We start from the raw sequence: 21,623 nt of genomic DNA on the forward strand, positions 1-21,623 counted from the left end.
ACATATTTGTCGCCAAACCGACTGGCTCCAGGTCATCTTTGCTAGATAAAGCCCTGCGTTATCTCAGCTCACTGGTCACTGAAGCAGTACCCACCTGTAGCACGCGCTCCAGCAGGTATATCTCACTGGTCATCCCCAAAGCCAACACCCCCTTTGGCCACCTTACCTTCCAGTTCTCTGCTGCCAATGATTGGAACGAATTGCAAAAATCACTGAAGTTGGAGACTTATATCTCCCTCACTAACTTCAAGCATCGGCTGTCAGAGCAGCTTACTGATCGGTGTAGCTGTACACAGCCCATCTGTAAATAGCCCATCCAACCAACTACCTACCTCATCCCCATATTTGTTTTTTGTTTTTTTCTGCTCTTTTGCACACCTGTATTTCTACTTGCACATCCTCATCTGCACATCTATCACTCCAGTGTTAATTGCTCAATTGTAATTACTTCGCCACTATGGCCTATTTATTGCCTTACCTCCGGAGACAGTGTTAAGGGTCACTGAGACAGTTTTTGCACACACTGTATACAGATTTTCTACTGTATTATTGATTGTATGTTTGTTTATCCCATGTGTAATTCTGTGTTGTTGTTTTTGTCGTACTGCTTTGCTTTATCTTGGCCAGGTTGCAGTTGTAAATGAGAACTTATTCTCAACTGGCCTACCTGGTTAAATAAAGGTGTTCTCAACTGGCCTACCTGGTTAAATAAAGGTGTTCTCAACTGGCCTACCTGGTTAAATAAAGGTGTTCTCAACTGGCCTACCTGGTTAAATAAAGGTGTTCTCAACTGGCCACCTGGTTAAATAAAGGTGTTCTCAACTGGCCACCTGGTTAAATAAAGGTGTTCTCAACTGGCCACCTGGTTAAATAAAGGTGTTCTCAACTGGCCACCTGGTTAAATAAAGGTGTTCTCAACTGGCCACCTGGTTAAATAAAGGTGTTCTCAACTGGCCTACCTGGTTAAATAAAGGTGTTCTCAACTGGCCACCTGGTTAAATAAAGGTGTTCTCAACCTCTCTCTATCCCTCTCTCCATCCCTCTCTCTATCCCTCTCTCTATCCCTCTCTCTATCCCTCTCTCTATCTCTCTCTCTCGATCCCTCTCTATCCCTCTCTCCATCCCTCTCTCTATCCCTCTCTCCATCCCTCTCTCCATCCCTCTCTCTATCCCTCTCTCTATCCCTCTCTCTATCTCTCTCTCTATCCCTCTCTATCCCTCTCTCCATCCCTCTCTCTATCCCTCTCTCCATCCCTCTCTCCATCCCTCTCTCTATCTCTCTCTCTATCCCTCTCTCTATCTCTCTCTCTATCCCTCTCTATCCCTCTCTCTATCTCTCTCCATCCCCCTCTTCAACCCCCCAATAGAAGAGAGCTGTAGCTCCACAGTGACAGATGAGTTGTGTGTTAATAACTACCAGACTGAGATCTTCAACCAGCTCCCCAGCTCTTTGGCCCGACGACGGTGCCTCCATCAACACCAGGACAGGGGGACCACAGAGACATCGCACCCAGTAGAGAAGTACCCTGGACTGGTAGGAGAAGCCAGAGACAAGGCCACTACCCAGCCGATCAGGAGCCAGCCGGTGTGTATGCAGAGGAAGAGAGAGGCAAGGTGAGTGATCGAGAGGTTGTGTCACACACAAATATTCACCAAACTGTTGCAAGAATAAGGGCCATGGAGACAGTGTTGCAAGAATAAGGGTCACGGAGACAGTGTTGCAAGAATAAGGGTCACGGAGACAGTGGTGCAAGAATAAGGGCCACGGAGGCAGTGTTGCAAGAATAAGGGCCACGGAGACAGTGTTGCAAGAATAAGGGCCACGGAGACAGTGTTGCAAGAATAAGGGTCACGGAGGCAGTGTTGCAAGAATAAGGGCCACTGAGGCAGTGTTGCAAGAATAAGGGCCACGGAGACAGTGTTGCAAGAATAAGGGTCACTGAGGCAGTGTTGCAAGAATAAGGGTCACGGAGGCAGTGTTGCAAGAATAAGGGCCACGGAGACAGTGTTGCAAGAATAAGGGTCACTGAGGCAGTGTTGCAAGAATAAGGGTCAAGGAGACAGTGTTGCAAGAATAAGGGTCACGGAGGCAGTGTTGCAAGAATAAGGGCCACGGAGACAGTGTTGCAAGAATAAGGGTCACGGAGACAGTGTTGCAAGGATAAGGGCCACGGAGGCAGTGTTGCAAGAATAAGGGTCACTAAGGCAGTGTTGCAAGAATAAGGGTCACTAAGGCAGTGTTGCAAGAATAAGGGCCACTGAGGCAGTGTTGCAAGAATAAGGGCCACGGAGACAGTGTTGCAAGAATAAGGGTCACTGAGGCAGTGTTGCAAGAATAAGGGTCACTGAGGCAGTGTTGCAAGAATAGGGGTCACGGAGACAGTGTTGCAAGAATAAGGGTCACTGAGGCAGTGGTGCAAGGATAAGGGTCACGGAGACAGTGTTGCAAGAATAAGGGTCACGGAGACAGTGTTGCAAGGATAAGGGTCACGGAGACAGTGTTGCAAGAATAAGGGTCACGGAGACAGTGTTGCAAGAATAGGGGTCACGGAGACAGTGTTGCAAGAATAAGGGTCACGGAGACAGTGTTGCAAGAATAAGGGTCACGGAGACAGTGTTGCAAGAATAAGGGTCACTGAGGCAGTGTTGCAAGAATAAGGGTCAAGGAGACAGTGTTGCAAGAATAAGGGTCACGGAGGCAGTGTTGCAAGAATAAGGGCCACGGAGACAGTGTTGCAAGAATAAGGGTCACGGAGACAGTGTTGCAAGGATAAGGGCCACGGAGGCAGTGTTGCAAGAATAAGGGTCACTAAGGCAGTGTTGCAAGAATAAGGGTCACTAAGGCAGTGTTGCAAGAATAAGGGCCACTGAGGCAGTGTTGCAAGAATAAGGGCCACGGAGACAGTGTTGCAAGAATAAGGGTCACTGAGGCAGTGTTGCAAGAATAAGGGTCACTGAGGCAGTGTTGCAAGAATAGGGGTCACGGAGACAGTGTTGCAAGAATAAGGGTCACTGAGGCAGTGGTGCAAGGATAAGGGTCACGGAGACAGTGTTGCAAGAATAAGGGTCACGGAGACAGTGTTGCAAGGATAAGGGTCACGGAGACAGTGTTGCAAGAATAAGGGTCACGGAGACAGTGTTGCAAGAATAGGGGTCACGGAGACAGTGTTGCAAGAATAAGGGTCACGGAGACAGTGTTGCAAGAATAAGGGTCACGGAGACAGTGTTGCAAGAATAAGGGTCACGGAGACAGTGTTGCAAGAATAAGGGTCACTGAGGCAGTGGTGCAAGTTGCTTTGCCATTCTCTGTTTCAGTGTTTATGTTATCATATAAGGTAGAGTGAGAGAGTTGGGTGTGTGTGGATATGGGTGTGTGTGTTGATATGGATGTGTGTGGATATGGGTGTGTGTGGATATGGGTGTGTGTGGATATGGGTGTGTGTGTGGATATGGGTGTGTGTGGATATGGATGTGTGTGGATATGGATGTGTGTGGATATGGGTGTGTGTGGATATGGGTGTGTGTGGATATGGGTGTGTGTGGATATGGGTGTGTGTGGATATGGGTGTGTGTGGATATGGATGTGTGTGATGCAGCTGTATAATGATACAAGATATAAGATTGAAAAGACTACTTGCTGGTAAAGAGGTGTGTCATCTGTCAATCAGGGACCTGAGGCACCTGCAGACGCGCACTGTTGGCCGATGGGAGTCATGGAAGCGGAACCAGAGCATAAACAGAAAGAGGCTCGGGGAGCAGGTGGGCGAGGCAATGGCAAGGCATTTACCATGGAGCAGCACCCTCCACACCATTGAAGGTGAGAGGGAGAGGGAGAGGGAGAGGGAGAGGGAGAGGGAGAGGGAGAGGGAGAGGGAGAGGGAGAGGGAGAGGGAGAGGAGGGAGAGGGAGGGAGGGAGAGGGAGAGGGAGAGGGAGAGGGAGAGGGAGAGGAGAGGGAGGGAGGGAGGGAGAGGGAGTGCGTGTGTGTGTGTTGCCCAACCCCACCTCAAACTTGTATATCAAACAGACCATTTCAAAAATGCTTGCCATTTCCTCATAAAACATGACGTTATCTCCCTGAGGACGATGAGCTGGCCAATCAGCGGTCTACTTGCATGTTAGTTCTACGTAACATATTTCTATCTGAACACTCCAAAACGTTGTGCCATGCTGAATGTGCCTCAGTATTTACATGCCTTAAAGAAACTGTCCAGTATTTCCACATTTCTATGAAATATGATCCATAATTACTTACAATATGAGTGAAATAGTTGTCCTTCCCAAACATGGTAATTATGTGTGTTAAAAAGCAGATGTTCTGTGTTGGCAGAATGGTGTTGGCAGAATGGTGTTGGCGTATATCGGTAATATACCTCAGTGAGGCTGGTTGGAATGTACTGCCATCTCAGTCACCTGCTGCATCACCACCTGTCTCTCTCCCCTCCAGGTAGATTCGGTGTTGGTGTATATCGGTAATATATACCTGCTGCACCACCACCTGTCTCTCTCCCCTCCAGGTAGATTCGGTGTTGGTGTATATCGGTAATATATACCTGCTGCACCACCACCTGTCTCTCTCCCCTCTAGGTAGATTCGGTGTAGGTGTATATCGGTAATATATACCTGTCTCTCTCCCCTCCAGGTAGATTCGGTGTTGGTGTATATCGGTAATATATACCTGCTGCATCACCACCTGTCTCTCTCCCCTCCAGGTAGATTCGGTGTAGGTGTATATCGGTAATATATACCTGCTGCATCACCACCTGTCTCTCTCCCCTCCAGGTAGATTCGGTGTAGGTGTATATCGGTAATATATACCTGCTGCATCACCACCTGTCTCTCTCCCCTCCAGGTAGATTCGGTGTAGGTGTATATCGGTAATATATACCTGCTGCATCACCACCTGTCTCTCTCCCCTCCAGGTAGATTCGGTGTTGGTGTATATCAGTAATATATACCTGCTGCACCACCACCTGTCTCTCTCCCCTCCAGGTAGATTCGGTGTAGGTGTATATCGGTAATATATACCTGCTGCATCACCACCTGTCTCTCTCCCCTCCAGGTAGATTCGGTGTAGGTGTATATCGGTAATATATACCTGCTGCACCACCACCTGTCTCTCTCCCCTCCAGGTAGATTCGGTGTAGGTGTATATCGGTAATATATACCTGCTGCATCACCACCTGTCTCTCTCCCCTCCAGGTAGATTCGGTGTAGGTGTATATCGGTAATATATACCTGCTGCATCACCACCTGTCTCTCTCCCCTCCAGGTAGATTCGGTGTAAGTGTATATCGGTAATATATACCTGCTGCATCACCACCTGTCTCTCTCCCCTCCAGGTAGATTCGGTGTAGGTGTATATCGGTAATATATACCTGCTGCATCACCACCTGTCTCTCTCCCCTCCAGGTAGATTCGGTGTTGGTGTATATCGGTAATATATACCTGCTGCATCACCACCTGTCTCTCTCCCCTCCAGGTAGATTCGGTGTAGGTGTATATCGGTAATATATACCTGCTGCATCACCACCTGTCTCTCTCCCCTCCAGGTAGATTCGGTGTAGGTGTATATCGGTAATATATACCTGCTGCATCACCACCTGTCTCTCTCCCCTCCAGGAAGATTCGGTGTTGGTGTATATCGGTAATATATACCTGCTGCATCACCACCTGTCTCTCTCCCCTCCAGGTAGATTCGGTGTAGGTGTATATCGGTAATATATACCTGTTGCATCACCACCTGTCTCTCTCCCCTCCAGGTAGATTCGGTGTAGGTGTATATCGGTAATATATACCTGCTGCATCACCACCTGTCTCTCTCCCCTCCAGGTAGATTCGGTGTAGGTGTATATCGGTAATATATACCTGCTGCATCACCACCTGTCTCTCTCCCCTCCAGGTAGATTCGGTGTAGGTGTATATCGGTAATATATACCTGCTGCATCACCACCTGTCTCTCTCCCCTCCAGGTAGATTCGGTGTAGGTGTATATCGGTAATATATACCTGCTGCATCACCACCTGTCTCTCTCCCCTCCAGGTAGATTCGGTGTAGGCGTGAAAGCTTATTTTGTCTTCCTGAGATATTTGCTTTACCTGAACCTGCTCCTGTGTCTGGTCATTGGAGGGACTATACTCATACCCACAGCAGTCTATGACAGCGATGGTGACAGAGGTTTGTGGGTAATATATTCTTATAATGTGCCGCATGTATGCGTCGTTGTGGGAAAACGTCATATACTTAGTTGAAAGTTGCTCTGTGATGTGGTTGCAGGACTACTGAGGTTTGAGGGCAATGACTCGGTTTTGGACTTCTTCGTTGGTTCGGTGAGTGAGTGTGTGTGTGTGTGTGTGTGTGTGTGTGTGTGTCTGTCTGTGTCTGTGTGTGTGTGTGTGTGTGTGTGTGTGTGTGTGTGTGTGTGTGTGTGTGTGTGTGTGTGTGTGTGTGTGTGTGTGTGTGTGTGTGTGTGTGTGTGTGTGTGTGTGTGTGTGTGTGTGTGTGTGTGTGTGTGTGTGTGTGTGTGTGTGTGTCTGTGTATACGTGTGTCTGTCTGTGTGTGTGTGTGTGTGTGTGTGTGTGTGTGTGTGTGTGTGTGTGTGTGTGTGTGTGTGTGTGTGTGTGTGTGTGTGTGTGTGTGTGCGCGCGTGTGTGCGCGTGTGTGTGTGTCTGTGTGTACATGTGTGTGTGTGTGTGTGTATACGTGTGTGTGTGTGTATATGTGTACAGCAGTGGAGGCTGCTGAGGGGAGGATGGCTCAAGCATTTCGTTACACTCGCACTAACATCTGCTAACCGTGTGTTATGTGACAAATAAATTAGATTTAGATTTTTGGGTATTTTTGTATGTTTTCATGGTAATGGCTGGAACAGAGTACATGGAATGACATGAAACCATGTGTTTGATGTATTTGATACCATTCCACCTTTCGCTCCAGTCATTCCCACAAGCCCTGTCCTCCCCAATTAAAGTGCCACCAACCTCCTGTGGAGTACAGTGTGTGTGATTTAACCCTCTTTCTCCCTCTCTCTCCTCTCTCTCTTCCTCTTGATCACCCTCCTTCCTCTCTTCCCTCCATCCTCCAGGGTTTTCTAGAACGTTCTCCAGTATTCTATGGGTTCTATGCACGTAGTTCTCTAGACCTGCTGTGTCTGAACACGCCCCTCCTCTTCCTCCTCGGAACCCTCACTGTCCTCATCCTCAGTCTGGTCATGGTGGTCCGCAGGTCAGACACACACATGTTGTTTTACTATCCTTGTGGGAACCAAACAATTGATTCCCATTCAAAATCCTATTTTCCCTGACCCTTAATCTAACCCTAACAGTAACCCTAACCTGAACCATAAATCCCGAACCCTAAACCTAACCCCTAACCCCAAACCTAACCCCTAACCCTAAACCTAACCCCTAACCCTAAACCTAACCCCTAACCCTAACAGTAACCCTAACCTGAACCATAAATCCCTAACCCTAAACCTAACCTCTAACCCCAAACCTAACCCCTAACCCTAAACCTAACCCCTAACCCTAAACCTAACCCCTAACCCTAAACCTAACAGTAACCCTAACCTTAACCATAAATCCCTAACCCTAAACCTAACCTCTAACCCCAAACCTAACCCCTAACCCTATACCTAACCCCTAACCCTAAACCTAACCCCTAACCCTAAACCTAACAGTAACCCTAACCTTAACCATAAACCCCTAACCCTAAACCTAACCCCAAACCTAACACCTAACCCTAAACCTAACCCCTAACCCTAAACCTAACCCCTAACCCTAAACCTAACCCCTAACCCTAAACCTAACCCATAACACTAAACCCAACCCCTAACCCTAAACCTAACCCCTAACCCTAAACCTAACCCTTAACCCCTAACCCTAAACCTAACCCCTAACCCTAAACCTAACCCCTAACCCTAAACCTAACCCCTAACCCTGAACCTAACCCCTAACCCTAAACCCTAAACCTAACCCCTGACCCTAAACCTAACCCCTAACCCTAAACCTAACCCCTAACCCTAAACCTAACCCATAACCCTAAACCTAAGTCCTAACCCTAAACATAACCCCTAACCCTAAACCTAACCCCTAACCCTAAACCTAACCCCTAAACCTTACCCCTAACCCTAAACCTAAGCCTAAACCTAACCCCAAAACCTAACCCCTGACCCTAAACCTAACCCCTAACCCTAAACCTAACCCCTAACTCTAAACCTAACCCGTAACCCTAATTGTAATCCTAAACCCTAAATCTAAATTAACTAAATGTTCCCACTTGTCCAAAGGTTCCTTGTTTTACTATCCTGGCGAGGACATACACACACACACACTGTCCCTTTAGCACAGGTATTCCCAGGGGTACGTGCAATACCGTCGGGGGTACGCCCCCAAAGAAGTGATTTCTTCCCATTTTCAAAGTAGCCACGTTTCACTGCCAAAAATAAAATGAAACCATCCAGTGTTCAGCGAAATAACAACACAAAGTCAAATATAGGGAGCCTAGTCAAATAATGAACATCCAATCACATTAACCGTTACTCATCCAATCACATTAACCGTTACTCTCTCGCGGGAGTTCCACTAACGGTCCATATGTAGCCAAATGTAGCTGCTTCTCATGTTGGTATCTGTACTGATGGCGCAAAAGCCATGACAGGGAGACACAGTGGAGTGGTAAGGCGCGTGCAGGCAGTTGCTCCCGATGCTACTTGGGTCCACTGCAGCATCCACCCAGAGGCTCTTGGGTCCACTGCAGCATCCACCCAGAGGCTCTTGGGTCCACTGCAGCATCCACCCAGAGGCTCTTGGGTCCACTGCAGCATCCACCCAGAGGCTCTTGGGTCCACTGCAGCATCCACCCAGAGGCTCTTGGGTCCACTGCAGCATCCACCGAGAGGCTCTTGGGTCCACTGCAGCATCCACCCAGAGGCTCTTGGGTCCACTGCAGCATCCACCCAGAGGCTCTTGGGTCCACTGCAGCATCCACCCAGAGGCTCTTGGGTCCACTGCAGCATCCACCCAGAGGCTCTTGGGTCCACTGCAGCATCCACCCAGAGGCTCTTGGGTCCACTGCAGCATCCACCCAGAGGCTCTTGGGTCCACTGCAGCATCCACCCAGAGGCTCTTGGGTCCACTGCAGCATCCACCCAGAGGCTCTTGGGTCCACTGCAGCATCCACCCAGAGGCTCTTGGGTCCAGTGCAGCATCCACTGAGAGGCTCTTGGGTCCACTGCAGCATCCACCCAGAGGTTCTTGGGTCCACTGCAGCATCCACCCAGAGGCTCTTGGGTCCACTGCAGCATCCACCCAGAGGCTCTTGGGTCCACTGCAGCATCCACCCAGAGGCTCTTGGGTCCACTGCAGCATCCACCCAGAGGCTCTTGGGTCCACTGCAGCATCCACCCAGAGGCTCTTGGGTCCACTGCAGCATCCACCGAGAGGCTCTTTCTTGCTGCCAAGGGAATGCCTGACAGCTTGAAAGACGTTTTGGACACTACAATGAAAATGGGTACCTTTGTTAATTAATAATCCTCGTAAGGATCTCTACAGATCGGTGTCCCACCCACGGGACGGTTGAGCTAATGTGCGCTAATGCGATTAGCATGGGGTTGTAAGTATCAAGAAACATCTGATATTGCAGAAAGCTTACATTCTTGTTAATCTAACTGCACTGTCCAATATACAGTAGCTATTACATTGAAATAATACCACTCTATTTTTTGAAGAAAGTTCACAGTTATGAACTTGAAAAGTTATTAATATTCCAATTAGGCACATTTGGGCAGTCTTGACAACATTTTGAACAGAAATACAATGTTTCATTGGATCAGTCTAAAACTTTCCACATACACTGCTGCCATCTAGTGGCTAACATCTAAATTGCACCTGGACAGGAATAATACATTATTGCCTTTATTTCTATTTTTTTTGTATTATCTTTTACCAGAACTAATGTGTTATATTCTCCTACATTAATTTCACATTTCCACAAACTTCAAAGTGTTTCCTTTCAAATGGTGTCAATAATAAGCATATCCTTGCTTCAGGTCCTGAGCTACAGGCAGTTAAGTTTGGGTATGTCAAGTGGGAAACAAACAGAAAAAGGGGCAGATCCTTAAAGCAAGACCCCTGAACTCTCGTATGTTCTGCATTATGCAACGATATGGGCAGCGACCATGTAACACTTTTACAACATACAGAAGTGAGCTGGTTATCAAGGGGCAAAATATTGACACGTTTTTATGAATTGAGAGACGAGCTGAAAGTTTCCTTTACTGACCATAATTGTCACTTGTCTGACCGCTTGATGATGACGAGTTTCTCACACGACTGGCCAATCCGGGTCAGGGATGGGCGGTGTACCGTTTTTTTGTGATATACCGGTATTGATGCACGGACCGGTTTGGGTTTTTACTTTAACTTCTATACCGCTATTTGAATGTTTGGTTTGTAACTATATAATTAGAATAGACATTATATTCCCATGATTCCAACAGTTAACCCAAGTGTTTTGCTCTAAATCGCAAGTCAAATTGCAACATTTGGTTAAAAATAAGGCCCAGATTACTTGCTCATATGGTGCAGCCCTACGTGGCAGTGGAGAAATGATCTCAAATGCAGAAATTGATGAAAATGATGACTTTTGGGGGTTGAAGTTGAATTGAACAGTATAAAACAATCAGAATGGAGAAAGATGTATATTTTGCAACCCTAGGGTCACGCACTACTCATAAACAAATGTAGAACTTTTATTATTAAAAAAACATCAAATACCATCAAATACCGTCCTACCGTCAAGATTTTTTTTTAAATACCATGATATTATATTTTGGCCATATCGCCCAGCCCTAATTTTTCTTGATCTGAATCTAGGATTACAGGGACTCTCAGCAACTATATTCAATGTGGGACAAATATGAGGCTCTGATGAAGAAGTTGTAGCTCCTCTCTGTCTGCATTAACAAGGAAAACACACAGGTCTTAACACAGGTCTTAACACAGGTCTTAACACAGGTCTTTCAATCATTGTATGATTATTTTGTGTGCAAATGACCTCAAGCTTATGGACAATGTCAAATGTGATATAGTGAAGCACCTGAGTGAGCTGGGTGCACAATTACACAGGTACTTTCCCGAAACGGACGACACAAACAACTGGATTCATTATCCCTTTCATGCCCTGCCTCCAGTCCACCGATATCTGAACAACAGCCTCATCGCAATTGCAAATTGAATTTAATCAGAAGCCACTGCCAGATTTCTGGATAGGGCTGCACTCAGAGTATCCTGCCTTGGCAAATTGTGTTGTAAAGACACTGATGCCCTATTCAACCACGTACCTATGTGAGAGTGGATTCTCTGCCCTCACTAGCATGAAAACTAAATACAGACACAGACTGTGGAAAATGATTTAAAACTGAGACTCTCTCCAATACAACCCAACATTGCAGAGTTATGTGCATCCTTTCAATCACACCCTTCTCATTAACATGTGGTGAGTTATTCACAATTTTTGATGAACAAATAAGGTTTTATATGTAAAATGGTTAAATAAAGAGCAACATTATTGATTATTATTATTTGTGCCCTGGTCCTGTAAGAGTTCTTTGTCACTTCCCACGAGCCAGGTTGTGACAAACTCACTTTATGTTTAATAAATGTATCGTATAGTGTGTGTGGAGGCTTACAATGATGGCAAAAAACAACATTTGAGAGTACGGTAACCTGGTGCTAGAGGGGGTACAGCTGACCCTGGTACAGCTGGAGGTTGAATGTTTGAAGGGGTACAGCTGACCCTGGTGCTAGAGGGGGTACAGCTGGAGGCTGAATGTTTGAAGGGGTACGGGACTAGAAAACCTTTTGAGAACCACTGCTTTAGCGCATGTCTAAACCAATCCAATGCTGTTACATTTGTAGGGCGTAGTGAACGAGTACACACTTCAGGAAGGATAGATTATTGGGACGTAGCTAAGGATACGCTGTTAAAGATGTGTCCACAGGGAACGACAGTTACTGGCCAAAGTATCTGCTTTAAAAACAATAACAATGAATCACCTCTTTTAAACAGGACGGTTGTAGGCTACAAGCACACGTGGTTGCTAGGCAACCGCTACAACATCCACATGAGCTACAAGGTGTTCTGTGGGTGGGACTTCTGTATCCAGGACCCCGAGGTCGCCGACCTCAAACTCAGCTTCATCAGGAACGAATTGAAGGTTAGCGGTGGAAGTCTGTCTGCCCTTTTCAACTAACTCTCTGTCTCTCTCTCCGTCTACCACCACTCTCTGTCTCTCTCCCCATCTCTCTCTGTCTCTCTCTCCATCTCTCTCTGTCTCTCTCTCTCTGTCTACCACCACTCTCTGTCTCTCTCTCCATCTACCACCACTCTCTGTCTCTCTCTCCGTCTACCACCACTCTCTGTCTCTCTCTCCGTCTACCACCACTCTCTGTCTCTCTCTCCGTCTACCACCACTCTCTGTCTCTCTCTCGTCTACCACCACTCTCTGTCTCTCTCTGTCTACCACCACTCTCTGTCTCTCTCTCCGTCTACCACCACTCTCTGTCTCTCTCTCCGTCTACCACCACTCTCTGTCTCTCTCTACGTCTACCACCACTCTCTGTCTCTCTCTGTCTACCACCACTCTCTGTCTCTCTCTACGTCTACCACCACTCTCTGTCTCTCTCTCCATTATGTCTACCACCACTCTCTGTCTCTCTCTGTCTACCACCACTCTCTGTCTCTCTCTCCGTCTACCACCACTCTCTGTCTCTCTCTACATCTACCACCACTCTCTGTCTCTCTCTGTCTACCACCACTCTCTGTCTCTCTCTACATCTACCACCACTCTCTGTCTCTCTCTGTCTACCACCACTCTCTGTCTCTCTCTACATCTACCACCACTCTCTGTCTCTCTCTGTCTACCACCACTCTCTGTCTCTCTCTGCATCTACCACCACTCTCTGTCTCTCTCTCTCCATCTACCACCACTCTCTGTCTCTCTCATTATGATACCACCACTCTCTGTCTCTCTCTCCATTACCACCACTCTCTGTCTCTCTCTGTCTCCTCCACTCTCTGTCTCTCTCTACGTCTACCACCACTCTCTGTCTCTCTCTGTCTACCATTCTCTCTCTGTCTCTCTCCGTCTACCACCACTCTCTGTCTCTGTCTCTCTCCATTATGACCACTCTCTGTCTCTCTCTCGTCACCATGACTCTCTGTCTCTCTCTCCTCTACCACCACTCTCTCCTTATCCATTCCTCTGTCTCTCTCTCCATTACCACCACTCTCTGTCTCTCTCTCCGATTCCTCTGTCTCTCTCTCCGTCTCCATTCTGATTCCTCTGTCTATCCACCACCTCTGTCTCTCTCTCCATTCCATTCTCTCTGTCTCTCTCTCCATTACCACCTCTCTCTGTCTCTCTCTCGTCTACCACCATTCTGATTCTCTCTCCGTCTACCACCACTCTCTGTCTCTCTCTCCTCTCCACCACTCTCTGATCTCCTCTGTCTACCACCACTCTCTGTCTCTCTCTGTCTACCACCACTTCTGATTCTCTCACGTCTACCACCACTCTCTGTCTCTCTCTCCGTCTACCACCACTCTCTGTCTCTCTCTCCATTACCACCACTCTCTGTCTCTCTCTCTCCATCTACCACCATTCTCTGTCTCTCTCTCCATTATGATTCCTCTGCATCCGTTCCTCTGTCTCTCTCTCCATTATGATTCCTCTGTCTCTCTCTCCATTATGATTCCTCTGCATCCGTTCCTCTGTCTCTCTCCATTATGATTCCTCTGCTCCTCTCTCTGTCTCTCACCATTCTGATTCTCTCTGTCTCTCTCCATTATGATTCCTCTGTCTCTCTCTCCATTATGATTCCTCTTCCTCTGTCTCTCTCCATTATGATTCCTCTCTCTCTCTCTCTCCATTATGATTCCTCTGTCTCTCTCTCCATTATGATTCCTCTGTCTCTCTCTCCATTATGATTCCTCTGCATCCGTTCCTCTGTCTCTCTCCATTATGATTCCTCTGTCTCTCTCTCTCCATTATGTCTCCACCATCTCTCTCTCTCTCCCCCATCTCTCTCTGTCTCTCTCTCCATTATGATTCCTCTGTCTCTGTCTCTCTCCATTATGATTCCTCTGTCTCTCTCTCCATACCACCACTCTCTGTCTCTCTCCCCATTCCTCTGTCTCTCTCTCCATTATGATTCCTCTGCATCCGTTCCTCTCTCTCTCTCTCCATTATGATTCTCTCTGTTCCTCTCTCTCTCCATTATGATTCCTCTGCATCCGTTCCTCTGTCTCTCTCTCCATTATGATTCCTCTGTCTCTCTCTCCATTATGATTCCTCTGCATCCGTTCCTCTGTCTCTCTCTCCATTATGATTCCTCTGATTCCTCTGTCTCTCTCTCCATTATGATTCCTCTGCATCCGTTCCTCTGTCTCTCTCCATTATGATTCCTCTGCATCCGTTCCTCTGTCTCTCTCTCCATTATGATTCCTCTGTCTCTCTCTCCATTATGATTCCTCTGCATCCGTTCCTCTGTCTCTCTCCATTATGATTCCTCTCTCTCCATTATGATTCCTCTGTCTCTCTCCATTATGATTCCTCTGTCTCTCTCTACATTATGATTCCTCTGTCTCTCTCCATTATGATTCCTCTGTCTCTCTCTACATTATGATTCCTCTGCATCCGTTTCTCTGTCTCTCTCTCCATTATGATTCCTCTGTCTCTCTCCCCGTCTCTCTCTCTCTCTACATTATGATTCCTCTGTCTCTCTCTACATTATGATTCCTCTGTCTCTCTCTCCATTATGATTCCTCTGTCTCTCTCGCCATTATGATTCCTCTGTCTCTCTCGCCATTATGATTCCTCTGCATCCGTTCCTCTGTCTCTTTCTCCATTATGATTCCACTGCATCCGTTCCTCTGTCTCTCTCCATTATGATTCCTCTGCATCCGTTTCTCTGTCTCTCTCCATTATGATTCCTCTGTCTCTCTCTCCATTATGATTCCTCTGTCTCTCTCTCCATTATGATTTCTCTGTCTCTCTCTCCATTATGATTCCTCTGTCTCTCTCTACCTGGTCCTATGATTCCTCTGTCTCTCCTCCATTATGATTCCTCTGTCTCTCTCTCCATTATGATTCCTCTGTCTCTCTCTCCATTATGATTCCTCTGTCTCTCTCTCCATTATGATTCCTCTGCATCCGTTCCTCTGTCTCTCTCCATTATGATTCCTCTGCATCCGTTCCTCTGTCACCTCTCTCCATTATGATTCCACTGCATCCGTTCCTCTGTCTCTTTCTCGTTCAAAAAATGAGTTCACACAGACCATCTCTTTCTTTCAGTTGTGGTCGGGGCTGGTAACTCTTTACTTTACCTACCAAGGTTCTGCCTCTTCAGTCTCTCTCCTTCTTTACCTTTATATTTAACACTCATTCTCCTTTCTGTTCTATTCCCCTCCCTCCCTCCCTCCCTCCCTCCCTCCCTCCCTCCCTCCCTCCCTCCCTCCCTCCCTCCCTCCCTCCCTCCCTCCCTCCCTCCCTCCCTCCCTCCCTCCCTCCCTCCCTGTCCTTCTCCCCCTCCCCAGTTATACTTAGAAGAGGAGAGGTTCCAGCAGCGTGAGGCCAGGAGGACGTTGGGTCAGTGGGCACACCTCTACTCCCTGCGAGGGCTGCTCCACTTCCTGGTCCTGGTTCTACTGGGCGGAGCCTTCTGTCTCATCTACTATGCCACCATGGCCTCAAAGGCTGAGAGGGTATGTGTGTGTGTGTGAGTGTGCATGTGCATGTACTAGTTAGTTATTGATTTAATTACTTAGTCAATTTATCAGGTTCATTATTTTGGCAACCTTTTTACTCCCTCCCCGTCTCCCCCCCCTCCCCGTCTCCCTCCCCATCTCTCTCCCCCTCCCCCTCCCCGTCGCCCCCCCTCCCCGTCTCCCTCACCCTCCCCGTCTCCCTCCCCCTCCCCCTCCCCGTCTCTCTCCTCCTCCCCGTCTCCCTCTCCCTCTCCCTCCCCGTCTCTCCCCCTCCCCCTCCCCATCTCTTTCCCCCTCCCCGTCTCTCTCCTCCTCCCCGTCTCCCTCCCCCTCCCGGTCTCTCTACCCCGCCCCGTCTCTCTCCCCCTCCCCGTCTCTCTCCCCCTCCCCGTCTCCCTCCCCCTCCCCGTCTCTCTCCCCCTCCCCGTCTCCCACCCCTCCCCGTCTCCCTCCCCCTCCCCGTCTCTCTCCCCCTCCCCGTCTCTCTCCCCCTCCCCGTCTCTCTCCCCCTCTCTCAGAATGGAGACTATTTGATCCTCCGGTTGCTTCTCCATTACCTTCCTCCCATCGTCATCACCCTGGTCAACTTCTTCCTGCCTCACGTCTTCCGCCATATCTCTTCCTTCGAGGATTACTCCCTCACCACCCAGGTCAATGCTACCCTCGTCAGGTAGGAGCATAAATGTCCAATCTTTATTGGTACCATCATATCATCCTCATCATCATCAATACATAAATATTGATAATCAAAGAAGTTCTCTCTTCATCGTCTTAATTCTTCAACCTTCTTCTCCTCCTCCTCCTCTTCCTCCTCCTCCTCCTCTTCCTCCTCCTCCTCCTCCTCCTCCTCTTCCTCCTGATCCTCCTCCTCCTCCTCCTCATCCTGATCCTCCTCCCTCTTCCTCATCCTCCTCATCCTCTTCCTGCTCCTCCTCCTCCTCCCTCCTTCCTCCTCCTCCTCCTCATCCTCCTCCTCCTCCTCCTCCTCCTCCTCTTCCTGCTCCTCCTCCTCCTCTTCCTCCTCCTCCTCATCCTGCTCCTCCACATCCTGCTCCTCCTCCTCCTCCTCCTCAACCTGCTCCTCCTCCTCCTCTTCCTGCTCCCAGGAGTATCTTCCTGAAGTTGGCCAGTCTGGGGATGTATCTCTTCTTCCTCTTCAAAAACAGCCAACAGGAAGTGAGTCATAACGACTAACAATTGTTGACAACTACAGATATTGTTGACAACTACAATTGTTGACATATTGACAGACCTATGGCATTAAATGGACTTCATCTACAGTAAATGGACTTGATACTCTGTGTGTCCTCAGTGTTGGGAGAATCAGTTTGGTAAAGAGATGTACAAGCTCTCAGTGTTCGATTTCCTGGCCTGTTTCTGCAACACCTTCTTCATCGCCTATCCTAGAAAGTAAGTTCATATTTCTGCTTTCTGAAGGAATATTTCTGATGAAAACGTATTTGGCCCAATGGAACAGAGCACGTGTGGGACCTGCACTTTCACCTGTCCAATCATCTCAGATCAGTTCATACTGTAGACTATTTTTTTGGTGTGTTGTCCACCAACTGGGACTTGAAGCCGGGTCCAGCAACTGTCAACACAACAACTGTCTCATCAAGGGATCCAGACTTCTTAACAAGGTTGCCAGGTGTTGGGTTGCTACAATACTTTAACTATGCAACATGTGTTTTGGATGTTTTCTAGCAGTATCCTTCATCTTGTTGTCCCTTCATCCCTCCTCGCAGGTGGTTTGTGGACAGGTACCCATCGTCCTGGCTGGCGCGGTTGTCGGGGAAACAGCATTTCCTGATCCCGTTCAATGTTCTAGACCTGGTGTACAGTCAGACGGTCACCTGGGTAGGACTGTTCTACTGTCCCATGCTGCCATTTATAGAGACAGTCAAACTCATGGCCGTGTTTTACATTAAGAAGGTGAGTGTTGTTGTTATTTACATAACGCTTTCTCTCAACACATCATCTCTCACTGTTTCATTGCTCACTTCTGCCTTGCTCTCTCTCCCTCTCTCTCCCCCTCTTTCCCCCTCTCTCTCCCCCTCTCTCTCTCTCCCTCTCTCTCCCCCTCTCCCTCTCTCTCTCCTCTCTCTCTCTCTCCCCTCTCTCTCTCTCCCCTCTCTCTCTCTCCCTCTCTCTCCCTCTCTCCCTCTCTCTCCCCCTCTCTCTCTCTCTCCCTCTCTCCCTCTCTCTCTCCCTCTCTCTCCCCTCTCTCTCCCTCTCTCTCCCTCTCTCTCTCTCCCCTCTCTCCTCCCTCTCTCCCCTCTCTCTCCCTCTCTCTCCTCTCCCTCTCTCTCCCTCTCTCTCCCCCTCTTTCCCCTCTCTCTCTCCCTCTCTCCCTCTCTCTCCCCCTCTTCCCCCCTCTCTCTCCCTCTCTCCCTCTCTCCTCTCTCTCCCCTCTCTCTCCCTCTCTCCCACTCTCTCTCCCTCTTTCTCTCCCCACTCTCTCCCTCCCTCTCTCTCCCCCTCTTTCCCCTTCTCTCTCTCCCTCTCTCCCCCTCTTTCCCCACTCTCTCCCTCCCTCTCTCTCCCCCTCTTTCCCCCTATCTCTCCCTCTCTCCCCCTCTCCCCCTCTCTCCCCCCTCTCTATCCCTCTCTCTCCCCTCTCTCTCCCTCTCTCTCCCTCTCTCTCCCCTCTCTCCCCTCTCTCTCCCCTCTCTCTCCTCTCTCTCCCCCTCTCTCCCTCTCTCTCTCCCTCTTTCTCCCTTTCTTTCTCCCTCTTTCTCTCCTCTCTCTCCCCCCTCTCTCCCTCCTCCCTCTCTCTCCTCTCTCTCTCTCTCTCTCTCTCTCTCTCTCTCTCTCTCTCTCTCTCTCTCTCTCTCTCTCTCTCTCTCTCTCTCTCTCTCTCTCCCCCTCTTTCCCCCTCTCTCTCCCTCTCTCCACTGTCTCTCCCTATTTCTCCCCCTCTCCTACCCTCCCTCTCCCCTCTCTCTCCCCCTCTCTCCCTCTCTCCCCCTCTCTCTCCTTCTCTCTCCTCTTTCTCCCCCTCTCTCCCCCTCTCTCTCTCCCCTCTCTCTCTCCCACTCTCTCTCCCTCTCTCTCTCCCTCTCTCTCCCTCTCTCTCCCCCCTCTTTCTCCCCCTCTCTCTCCCTCTCTCTCCCCCTCTTGCCCTCTCTCTCCCTTCCTCTCTCCCCCTCTTTCCCCCCTCTCTCTCCTTCTCTCTCCTCCTCTCTCCCTCTTTCTCCCTCTCTCCCCCTCTCTCTCTCTCCCCTCTCTCTCCCTCTCTCTCTCCCCCTCTTGCCCTTCTCTTCCCCTCTCTCTCTCCCTCTCTCTCCCTCTCCTCCCCCAGTTGACAGTTCTCCAGTGCTGTGTTCCGGCCCAGAGAATGTTCCGTGCCTCCAGTTCTTCAGTTCTGTTCCACTTCATGTTACTACTGGGTCTCATCATGGCAAAGTCATCACCCTCGGAAGTAACCTCCACCAGTAAGACCCCCTCCTCTCTTTCTCTTCTGTTTCTCTCTACTAGAATCACCCTCCACCAGTAAGACCTCCCTCCTCTCTTTCTCCTCTCTTTCTCTTCTATTTCTCTCTACTAGAATCACCCTCCACCAGTAAGACCTCCCTCCTCTCTTTCTCCTCTCTTTCTCTTCTATTTCTCTCTACTAGAATCACCCTCCACCAGTAAGAAATAGAAACAGATCATAAATTACTCCTCTGGTTTCTTGAGTCTGATTCCTCTCTAGGTTTCTTCCTATCCAGCAAAGCACTCCCTAGTGTTCTCTCTCTCTATTTCTCCCCTAGAATCACCCTCCACCAGGTAAGAACCTTCCTCCAGCTGTGGTCCGTTCTACTAGAATCAGCCTCCACCAGTGTTTAATGTAACAGCTGTGTGTGTGGACAGTCTACCAGGATGAAAGCCCAGTCCAGATCTAGATACCTGTCCTCTGAGTTTCTTTGTCCTGCCGCTGATACTTCCGCAGATGTAGGTGATATAGATCATACACACATACACACACATACACCAGCACTGGCCTGCCACCCACTGTTTAATGCGCAGATGTGTGTGGTGATACCAGATCATATCTGAGATACCTGTCCTCAGAGGCCTTTGTCCACCCACTGATACTGGCGCAGATGTAGGTGATATAGATCATATACACATACACACACACCGGTCTGCCACCCACTGATACTGGCGCAGATGTAGGTGATATAGATCATATACACATACATACACACCGGCCTGCCACCCACTGATACTGGCTCAGAGGTGCAATAGGTGAAATAGAACCTGACTCCTCTCAAAGATACTGTTTCTTACAGGTCATAGAAATAAAATTAATAGAACATGACACGTTCCTGTTGCCACGGATGTAAATGTTACAGATTGTATATCATCTTACCATTTCGCCCAGTGTTGTCCTGACCTCCTTTGAGTCGCGGAGGAGAGCCAATGGAAAAGCCATCGAGAGACTGAAGGACATGCTGGTGATGGTAGGTTACCTACTGATAACAGTATTAGTTAAACCTAATCCAGCTGCTGGTGATGGTAGGTTACCTACTGATAACAGTATTAGTTAAACCTAATCCAGCTGCTGGTGATGGTAGGTTACCTACTGATAACAGTATTAGTTGAAATCTAATCCAGCTGCTGGTGATGGTAGGTTACCTACTGATAACAGTATTAGTGAAATCTAATCCAGCTGCTGGTGATGGTAGGTTACCTACTGATAACAGTATTAGTTAAATCTAATCCAGCTGCTGGTGATGGTAGGTTACCTACTGATAACAGTATTAGTTAAGCCTAATCCAGCTGCTGGTGATGGTAGGTTACCTACTGATAACAGTATTAGTTAAATCTAATCCAGCTGCTGGTGATGGTAGGTTACCTACTGATAACAGTATTAGTGAAATCTAATCCAGCTGCTGGTGATGGTAGGTTACCTACTGATAACAGTATTAGTTAAATCTAATCCAGCTGCTGGTGATGGTAGGTTACCTACTGATAACAGTATTAGTTAAGCCTAATCCAGCTGCTGGTGATGGTAGGTTACCTACTGATAACAGTATTAGTTAAATCTAATCCAGCTGCTGGTGATGGTAGGTTATCTACTGATAACAGTATTAGTTAAGCCTAATCCAGCTGCTGGTGATGGTAGGTTACCTACTGATAACAGTATTAGTTAAACCTAATCCAGCTGCTGGTGATGGTAGGTTACCTACTGATAACAGTATTAGTTAAGCCTAATCCAGCTGCTGGTGATGGTAGGTTACCTACTGATAACAGTATTAGTTAAGCCTAATCCAGCTGCTGGTGATGGTAGGTTACCTACTGATAACAGTATTAGTTAAGCCTAATCCAGCTGCTGGTGATGGTAGGTTACCTACTGATAACAGTATTAGTTAAATCTAATCCAGCTGCTGGTGATGGTAGGTTACCTACTGATAACAGTATTAGTTAAGCCTAATCCAGCTGCTGAAGATAGGTTTGTTGTCTCTCTCTCTCTCTCTCTCTCTCTCTTTTTCTCTTTCTCTCTCTCTCTCTCTCTCTCTCTCTCTCTCTCTCTCTCTTTCTCTCTCTCTCTCTCTCTCTCTCTCTCTCTCTCTCTCTCTCTCTCTCTCTCTCTCTCTCTCTCTCTCTCTCTTTCTCTGTTTTGCTCCCCCAGAGCACCTCAGATAAGCATTTTCTGCTGAAGCAGCACACTCTCTCACTCAGACACCAGAAGAAACCCTTCAAGGCGCCCACCACTGTTTCAGGCACTAGAGAGGGCAGCTCTACCACCATGAAAGACCCCTCAGCAGGCATCGGAGAGGACAGCCATATCGCTCAACTGAAGGACCCCTCTGCACAGCCTACAGGCAATGACAGCCCATCATAAAGATAGATAGAGGACTCTAGTGCCC

General features: G+C 48.3%; 1 protein-coding gene across 1 annotated transcript in view; it reads left to right on the plus strand.

Annotated features, from left to right (window-relative positions):
• Nucleotides 1–21,618, plus strand: part of tmc8 (transmembrane channel-like 8) — a 24,499-nt gene extending 2,881 nt beyond the window's left edge. The window contains 18 exon segments of the mRNA XM_046336093.1: nucleotides 1,368–1,614; nucleotides 3,669–3,817; nucleotides 6,042–6,176; nucleotides 6,276–6,328; nucleotides 7,085–7,224; nucleotides 12,070–12,217; nucleotides 15,598–15,765; nucleotides 16,287–16,438; nucleotides 16,875–16,944; nucleotides 17,081–17,178; nucleotides 17,514–17,700; nucleotides 19,070–19,171; nucleotides 19,174–19,202; nucleotides 19,537–19,619; nucleotides 19,777–19,855; nucleotides 20,135–20,213; nucleotides 21,386–21,586; nucleotides 21,589–21,618. Coding sequence (XP_046192049.1) covers nucleotides 1,368–1,614; nucleotides 3,669–3,817; nucleotides 6,042–6,176; nucleotides 6,276–6,328; nucleotides 7,085–7,224; nucleotides 12,070–12,217; nucleotides 15,598–15,765; nucleotides 16,287–16,438; nucleotides 16,875–16,944; nucleotides 17,081–17,178; nucleotides 17,514–17,700; nucleotides 19,070–19,171; nucleotides 19,174–19,202; nucleotides 19,537–19,619; nucleotides 19,777–19,855; nucleotides 20,135–20,213; nucleotides 21,386–21,586; nucleotides 21,589–21,618 — 2,150 coding nt within the window.
• The last annotated feature ends 5 nt before the right edge of the window (nucleotides 21,619–21,623 follow it).

This window comes from Oncorhynchus gorbuscha, unplaced genomic scaffold (genome assembly GCF_021184085.1).
Source record: "Oncorhynchus gorbuscha isolate QuinsamMale2020 ecotype Even-year unplaced genomic scaffold, OgorEven_v1.0 Un_scaffold_928, whole genome shotgun sequence".
Classification (NCBI taxonomy): Eukaryota; Metazoa; Chordata; class Actinopteri; order Salmoniformes; family Salmonidae; genus Oncorhynchus; species Oncorhynchus gorbuscha.